Here is an 8,811-nt window from a genome sequence, read left to right as displayed (position 1 = left end):
TGGGACACTATTTGCAAAAAATAGTGAAGAAGGAAGAAAAAAGTTCAGTCTAGGATACAGACTCAATTTAGAAAGGCAAAATTCAGGGATTAGGGAAAATAAGTGAAAAAAATATTCTGTCTTCAAAGATCTTGAGGAGTCCTTCCAGCAGAAGCCTTTGTCAGCTTGCTTCCTGTTCACTGAAGATACATGAAAATCCTGAAAGGCATCATCTACACATAACCAATAGAAAGAAAAATCCCCAAAACATCTTTTTGGGATTTCTGTTCAGTTAAAAGGGAGGAAAAAGAAAGAATCCATGGATATAGGTAGGAATTAAAATATCCTATGGGATTCTCTTTGCCAATGAATGCCAGTCCAGCTAAGTTTACCAATGCTTCAGGATACCCCAGGCACTTTGGGTTTTGAACAACACTAAATGGCAATGCCAACCTTTTTCTAAGCAATGGCAAATTATAATGAATGGCGTTCGAGGTCTCTTTCGTTTTTCACATTTATCCTCAATGTTTTGTCCTTAATACTAAATATCTTAAGCTTTGTTTGGAGAGGAGTCCAATGACTACAATATCACAAAGTTTTCATACTTTATATAAACTACTCATTACTTTGCACTAGATGTCCAGGAAAAACTAAAATCCACCTGGCTAGTTTGAAGTCTCAAACTTCTTTTCAAATATATAAGCATCTCTGCTTCAGGATTTGAGACTTGTGAATAGAGCCATCCAAAAGTAGTGACTATTGCTTACAATGGCTTAGTTGAAAAACATTTTATTCCCACTTCACTTAAAACATACAATGTAATGTTAATTCACTTTGAGGGAGAGAACAGTTGTTCTCAAATAGTAAGTTGTGTTATCTTCTGCCAGAGAATATTTATCTGAGCAGTTTTCAAGATGAAAATAAGCTATGTTCTTGATAGGTGTATGGATCCATCATCCTAAAATATAGGCCATCCTGAACAAGTTGTGCTGTATGAATGTAATGGAATAATACTGTGCCATAAGAAATGAGCAGGTGGATTTCAGAAAAACCTGGAAAGACTTACATGAACTGATGCTGACTCAACTGAGAACCAGAGCATTGTATACAGTAACAGCAACACTGTGTAATATGATAAACTTAGCTTTTCTCATTAATGCCAATACAATCCTAAAAGATTTATGATCGAAAATGTTATCCACATCCAGAGAAAGAACTAAAGGTGCTGAATGCAGAGCAAAGCATACAATTTTCACCTTTTTAGGGGGAAGGGCAGGGAATTTGTGGCTTTTCTTTTTTGTTGTTTCTTCTTCTACAATATAACTGTGGAAATGTATATACATGATTGTACATGTATAACCTTTATCAGACTACTAGCTGTCTTGAGGAGGGGAGGCTAGAAAAGAGAGAGAAAAAAAATCTGATACGCAAAATTTTATAAAATGTTCAAAACTATTTTTACATGTTATTAGAAAAAAGACACTATTTGCAAAAATAAACATAAAAAAATAAAATTTAGGCCATTACATTTTCTATAGTGCCAGAAGCCAAACATGAAGCACCCCAACTGCACTGCTAATTAAGATAGGTCAAATTGAGAGGTCTGTTGCAGAGAGATGCTTCCTCTCAATCTAAAAACAGGCCAGATCTTACTGAAAACATACTTAATGAATTGAGTGTTTTATTAAGAAAGGTCTAAATCTATTTTCACACTGGTAGCAGATTCTAAGAAGGGCTGGGCTTCAGCAAACTAAAAAGTAACTCTTTGCCACAAACAAGAAGGGTAACAAACTTTTATTAGTTTCTCTTGAAAATGCAGGCTAGGGAGAACCGAGGTCACTTAAGTTGGTGACACATTTGCACTCTGTAAAACAGGGAGCAAGTTCCCCAAATGCCAAACAGATATAACCCTCTCCACACTAACCCTCCCCTTAAAACACATTAATTTAAATTGATCCCATTTCAACATATGCCCCAATGCCTCAAAAAAGTATAACTGCTTCTAGAGAGATAAACATTTTCTGACAAAATTAAGAGGATTATTAGTTCTGGCTCCTCAATCTTCAGAAAAGGAAGGGGGGAAAAAAAAGTCAGGAGAATCATTTAATTTGCAAGGTTTGTTTTTTTGTTTTTGTTACAGCAGGTATAGATTTGGAAGGTTCTTCCCCCAAACAAGTCTGATACCCCTGTGTTCAGCTTGGCAATGTGCAGAGACACATTGGTTCTGGTGGTGAAGGAGAACCCGCCAGACGAGATCAGTCTGAACGAACTGATTTCGAGGCTTTGTGTTCATTTCCCCTTTGGTCCTGTCTCAAGCGGCTTTCCAATGTCCTTCCCACGAAGCTTGAGGCCTAGAATGAGAAAAGTCAACCTAATGAAGACGTCACCCTCCCCTCTGCTTTGATAGCTCTTGATAAACAAATGGTAAAATCGTTTTCAGAAGTCAGACCTCCAAAACAACCACTGGCCTTAGTCCATTTATCAGTCATGGTGTTTCCACAATTATTCTCACTTGACTCTACTTGCTTCCTGTCTAGATAGACTAATATGTGTTATATGCTGTAAATATTCATATTCCCTTCAAAATATTGGAAAACAAAAGGAGATTGCACTTTTCATCTTACCTGCTGCATTTGGTCAGTCTAAAGTAGTCAAGATACTCCTTATGGAGAACTACGCTGATTATTATTCCATGGCCAGTTTGAAAGGTCCATGGTCATATCTGTTCTTAAGAAGGAGAATTTGAACAATAACAATCTACTTCATCAGAGTTCAGATAAGGTGTTTTGAAGAAGAACTAAAAATAATCTTTTTTTCCACCACTACTCAAAAGGGAAGTGACAGGAAAGCAGGATGAAGACCTTTCTCTCCTGAGCAGCAATGAGCTTTTCTTTGGCTATGAAATGAAAATACTAACATTTGGGCCACCAACATCAGAGCTCAGTTGTGAAGAAACTGATCCTGGTTTAACTAACAAGGAACCTCTGATCCCAAGGCTTCTGCATATAGCTTATGGCCCAGAGGATGGAGAACAATGCGTCTTAGAATGAGGTTTTTATTCGTTTAGTCCCTAATGAGAAGCCACTGATTTGAGGGGAAGAAGAGGATGATATCAGAAAAAAGTTTAAAAGAGAAATCCCTAAGGGAAAAAAGCAAAAGGTACTATTCTCTCATATGATTTATCTTGAGGCAAATTTTCTCATTCCCTAAAGTTTCTCAAACTTTACCCTCAGCCAGGGTAAAAGTCAATTATGTTCATTTCCAAATCATTTCTAAATGAAGCTCTTAGTAACACTGTGATAATATCACCACTTCTTAACACAGAAAAAACCCAATCATCTTTTCCCTTCCACCCCTCCTCCACCCCTTGGGGCTAGATTAAGGCTGTCTCGAGGAAAATTTAAGTGTCATACTATAATGGCCCAAGCCAAATAAAGATATACTTACCAATGGCTCTTTCGATCTTGCCCAAGACCTGGTTATTAGGAATGGCCCGTCCACACTCATAGTCAGCGATAACTTGGGGCTTTTCATTGATTTTCTAAAGAGAAGATGTGCTTTAAACACATCAGTTCAGTACAAGAAATTCTCAGAAAGAAACAAGTCAACACATCCTACATATTCCTTCATGTTCTTCAAAGGGTATTAAGAGCTGGACAGATGGCATGACATATTCAGGGAGCTACTGTAAATTTTGGATCACATAATTTATTACCTGAAAGGGATCTCAAAGACTATCGGGCTATCTAGTTTAAAGTCTTCATTTTAAAAACAAGAAAATGGGGGCCCAGGGAGATTAAGTCACTTGCCCAGTATCACATAGATAAACATCAGAGGTGGAATTGTAACCCATGTCTTCTAGCTCCAGCCAGAGACAGTGTTCTTTCTACTGTACTACAATACCTCTGATGCCAGATTTAAGTCCATAAGACCAAAGGGCCCAAGACATTGAAAACTGAAGAATTCTAGCTGAGGCAGTACATGTAGTAACGCCAACGTGATCATGAGATTCTTGGCACCGAACTATTCAATTCAATTCAACGAACTATAATATGTAAGGCAGATTTAAAGCCAATTCTACCTTCCAAGCACTGAAACTGTCCTGGGGATAGAATATAATCATGGAACAATAAAAAGTCATCTGAAGGGGAAAACACTAATGAGAAAGAGGTAAAAGAATCAGGGAATACTTGAAGAATGTGACATATGAACTTAATCTTTCCAGAAGATGAGGACTGTGAGGCACAGAAATGGAAGTAGTGTGTCCTAGGCACAAAGGACAGCCGGGGCAAATGCACAAAGGAAGGAGACAGCATGTTTGAATAGGGAGGAATAGCCATGAGTCTTCTTTGGTTAAAAAACTCATGAAGGGCAGTAAAATAACTAAGCTGGTAAACCTGTTCTAATCAGGTTGTGGAAGGCCTTAAATGCTTCACACCTTAAAGGTGTGAAGAGTTTGGTCATAGAGACAATGTACTTAGAAGTTTTTTAAGCTGGGGAGTGATATGCTAAGATGCATAACCTGGGAAGATTATTTTAGCCACTATATAGAAGTATAGAGAGGATCTAAAAGCAGGAAGACCCATGTAATATGCTATATGAGATAAAGTCATGAAACAGCAAAAGGAAGTTCTAATTGGATTAGATGTTCCAACTTGATCTCAGAAAGTCTTAATTCAACAAACAAGAACACACTGATTTCTCTACTATATATTCAGCATGCTCAAATACTTAACTACCAACACAGCTACTGTTCTAAAAACGATAATCTCCTAAATGAAGCTAAGTACTTACTGTGGCCAGATCCTTCTGTGTCAATCCCTTGCTCTGTCGGCCCTGTTGGATCACTTTGCCCACTTCCAGAGTGACCCTGTCATGGTGAAGTTCCTCAGTCTCTCGGTCCAGCTTGGCTGTATTCTTTGTGATGGAGTGCTGTTTGTTTTGGCCAGCAGCCCCTATGCACAAACAAGAGAGGTAAAGAGAACTGAAACAAGACTTTAAGGAAAACCTTTTCAAAATGGTAAATCAGATTCCACAGCTTCTAGATGTTAATAGTGATTTTTTACAACTGTGAAATTGGATTGTCAAAAGATTCTTAGGACACCAGATAGGGGAAAAGTGAGGGACGCTCTTAACCATGATCTAAGCAAAGCTACCTTTGCAAGTCATTCTAAGTTGACCACATTATTATTTCCTTTATCTCCAGAAAATACATTTGTCCGAGCATATCAGAAATTAAGCTGCCAAGTCCTTACTTTGTCTAAAAATTAGATAGCTCTTTTTTTTTTTAAAGTAATATTAACTTACTTGAATTTCCCAAAAGGCAGCAAACTTATGCATTCGAACATGCATACATACACACACATATAAACACACACACACACACAATCCCTAATATACAGCTTCCTTTGGGAACTTAAAAGCACCTACATTTCTTGGAAGTCTCCACATCATCTCCTCTTCTCTGAGCTGCTAAGATGGCCTATAAAAATCAGAAGATATATTTGGTTTAGAATTAAGTCTTGAAACATCTGACACTCATATTTTAACTTCTACCAGGTAATTTCTCCTTTTCTAATGATGACTGCTTTTTAGAAAACTGACACATAACAATACTTGGTTAAATAGCCAAATCTGCTGAAAGGAAAATCCTCCATGAACTTTGGCAGTTCACAATAAACTGCTACCAGATAAAAGAGAAATTACTTTTTTACAAAGTAAGAGGAGTAAAAGGGGATCTGGGGAAAATACAGCAATAGATTTCTCTGTGACCTTAAATCAAAGGACAATGAAATGTTCTTAGAAAATGGGACAAGCTTTAGATACTGCTCTAATTGTAGTTTTGCTGGATGTATTTGACTTGTTCTCGCTGTAAAAAAAAAAAAAAAATCCACTAATATTCAAAAGAACAAGGCAAATTCTTTCTCAAGAAATAATTGGTAGATTTTAATCTTAAGTCCTTCTTGAGACCTCTGAACATTTTGACAATATATTTCTGGTAAAACTCAAAACTGTTTACATATCTAACATTAACATGAAAAGACTTAGTATCTGTATTCTGGTTAGCTCCTTTGATGACTATTTGCGGTTTTATATGCTCCTGGATAGTTATTTTTTTCTTGGTAATAAAATCAATTTGGCAGTCACAAGAACAAAATTCAAATCAACATAGGTCAGCAATATCAGACATCCACAGTTAGTCACAAAAAAGAACTGTTTTCTTGGAAGATTTTTCATTTCTAGGACACAACATGAGCAAAAATTTAAATCCTCCTTTCTACAATCTTCAATAGGCCAGCCTCCCAATTCAGTAAGCTTTCTACTAACAACAACAACAACAACAACAACAACAACAAAAAAAAAAAAAAAAAAAAAAAAAAACAAGAAGAAAAAGTCCCTGCTTCCAAGCAGCTTATTTATATTAAGGGATTAAAAAATATCCAGAGATGGTACAAAGAAATTTGGGAGAGGGAGGGAGAGGGATCAGCAAAGGGCTTGATTTGGGATGACAGCTGAGTTAAAGGGAAGCTGAAGGGATTATAAGAAATAGAGTTAAGGAAATAAGAGCATTGGGCATGGGGGACAATCTGTGCAAAAGGCAGAGAAGAGACAGAATATGGAAATACAAGCTGATAATTGAGTAGGAGTTATGCAAGACTACTTATCTTCCCCTCCTATATTTATATAGCAAGAAAAACTTAATCAGTTAAGTTCCTTTATACTAGTTCACAGTCCAGCAACAGAAAGATGTTGAACTTTCTAAATTAAAGAGGATTTTAAACATTAAGGAGTTAAAATAGTGATTCAGATGGTAAGAACTGATGAAAATCTTCCTTAATTGGTAGGTGAGCTTTTCTAATTTTTCAACCCAAGTCAAAGGATCTCAAAGAGAAGGGAAAATTGTATGAAACATTAAAGATTACATGGTTGAGTAAATAACTAATAGTAGCTTCTCTAATTTTTAACACTGAATTTTCTTCAGTAGCCAGTATTAGCTGGGGGCACTTATGGGACAGTGTTTGCTTTTCCACACACCCATCCCAAACCACCTTTAAAAAAAAAGATAAAATAGGTATCAATGAGGCCCTTCTTCATATTCCTAATTTCAATACGGGGGTAACCCTAAATTGCCAAGAGCTTTCCAACCCTGCAAGTGCTGTCAGATACTACTCAACTGAGACATTAGCTATCTCTCTACCTGCTATCCAATGATCGGCCTCGCTAAGATCAGAGAGAGGTTCGTTAATAAAGGACCGGCCACAATGACTCATTAAGTTATGTAGCAAAGCAAAAAAATATCTTTTAGCAGATACTTTCTTCGCAACAGTTCTCAGAGGGATAGCAAGTATCATCTCCATTTTATAGAGGGGAAAACTGAGGAGTAAGGATCCCAAGCCGACGATCACAGGGTTAACTCAGCAGCCAAGGTTTAAAGAAGTCACTCCCAGCCCCCACCCCCCATCCCCACGGATGAAATCCCAGACACTTGAAGGCAATTTCATATATGAAGAACAGAAAACACACTACCCTTTATGCAACAAAGAGCCCCCTGGTGCACTTGGAGTTGTTCCTATCCCCTACTAGGCAGATGTTATCTATCTCTACAAGGCCCAGCAGAGGGCCCTGCGGCCAGGAGGCAACTGGCACAAGTTTTCAGAAGGGACTCGAACTTGGGCTCATAGTTTTGGCGTTGGAAGGGGCCATCCCGGGCCATCCCTTCATTTTACAGTTGTGGACGCTGAGGCCCGAGGAGGTTAAGCGGCATGAGCCCCGGAAACTCCCGAGGTCTCTCCTTCCAGGGCCCCACGCCGTGTGCTGCCATCCTCTCCTGTCCCCCTCGGCCCCGGGGTCCGGGGCTCAGGGAGCCCGGGCTGGCGGCCCTCGGCCTCCCCTCGTCCTGCCTTTGCAGGCCTTCGGCTTCCCAAGCTCCAGGCTGGGCCCGGGCTGGCCCGGCATCGTTCTCTTCTCCGTCCCGGCCCCCGCGTGGCGCGGCCGCGGCCCAGGGAGCGCTGTCCAACCCGGACGATTATCGGGCCCGGTGACTCAGCAGCGGCTGCAGCCCGACGATGGCGGCGGGCTCCGCGAGCTCGGGCCGTTCGCGGAGCCCGCTGCGGCCGGCGGCCGGGAAGGCGGCGCGGCCTGGCAAGCCCCAGGCTCGAGTGAGGACGCGGCGGTGGCGGCCGGCGGGCCGTACCTGCTTGGACTTGGCCTGGGCCGCCGTGGGGCCCTTCTTGCGCAGAACCGTCACCGTATCCCAGTCGCTCTCGGCCATGGCGGGGGTGTGAAGGGGAGTCTCCGCTCTCGGGGAAGCCGGACTCGGGGAGCAACGCAACGCAACGCTCCGCCTGCCTCGATCGCTCGCTACTCTTCTAGCTCACCGGTCGCCCTACGCCTGCGCGGTCAAAGAAACCACACCCCGCCCTCTCGGACCGCGAGCCGCACCTTTCGGCCCCGATTGGCCGAGAACGAGAGAAGGAGGCCGTTGTTTTCTCCAGGAAGTTAGGGACACTCTCGCTCCGGTCTAGTCTGAGGAAACGCCTGGGGTGGGGGTGGGGCTGGGGGCGGTCGCGCTGGCCGAAACTACCCGTTCCAGCATGCAGTTCGGCGCGTGACAGGTTTAGAGAAACTCAGTGTCTGGAGGAGAGACTACAAAAACCAGAATGCTTTTTGATTTGCTAACGCCGCTTTCCCACCAAAGATGGGGCGAAACTAAACAAGAGGCTTGCCGGGGTTTGTAGTTTTGGACAAGCGTTCTGGCGTGTTCTCTTCAGTTTCAATTCCCTGTGGTATTTTCTTTTACCTATCCTTTATATTCTCCGCGGACTCGCTACA

The 8,811-nt window shown here is 41.1% G+C and overlaps 1 protein-coding gene across 1 annotated transcript; it reads right to left on the bottom strand.

Moving 5' to 3' along the window:
• Nucleotides 1-1,758: 1,758 nt before the first annotated feature.
• On the bottom strand, nt 1,759-8,513 carry EDF1 (endothelial differentiation related factor 1). Its single transcript, XM_031951982.1, has 5 exons — nt 8,174-8,513; nt 5,410-5,461; nt 4,774-4,934; nt 3,427-3,520; nt 1,759-2,330 (listed from the first exon to the last, which is right to left on the bottom strand). Exons 1-5 carry the CDS (start codon nt 8,249-8,251, stop codon nt 2,269-2,271), a joined length of 447 nt encoding a protein of 148 aa, XP_031807842.1. The 5' UTR covers nt 8,252-8,513; the 3' UTR covers nt 1,759-2,268.
• Nucleotides 8,514-8,811: the final 298 nt, after the last annotated feature.

The sequence above is a fragment of the Sarcophilus harrisii genome, chromosome 2 (genome assembly GCF_902635505.1).
Source record: "Sarcophilus harrisii chromosome 2, mSarHar1.11, whole genome shotgun sequence".
NCBI lineage: Eukaryota > Metazoa > Chordata > Mammalia > Dasyuromorphia > Dasyuridae > Sarcophilus > Sarcophilus harrisii.
The sequence above is the reverse complement of the archived record's forward strand: the minus strand, read 5'-3'. Positions and strand labels throughout refer to the sequence as shown.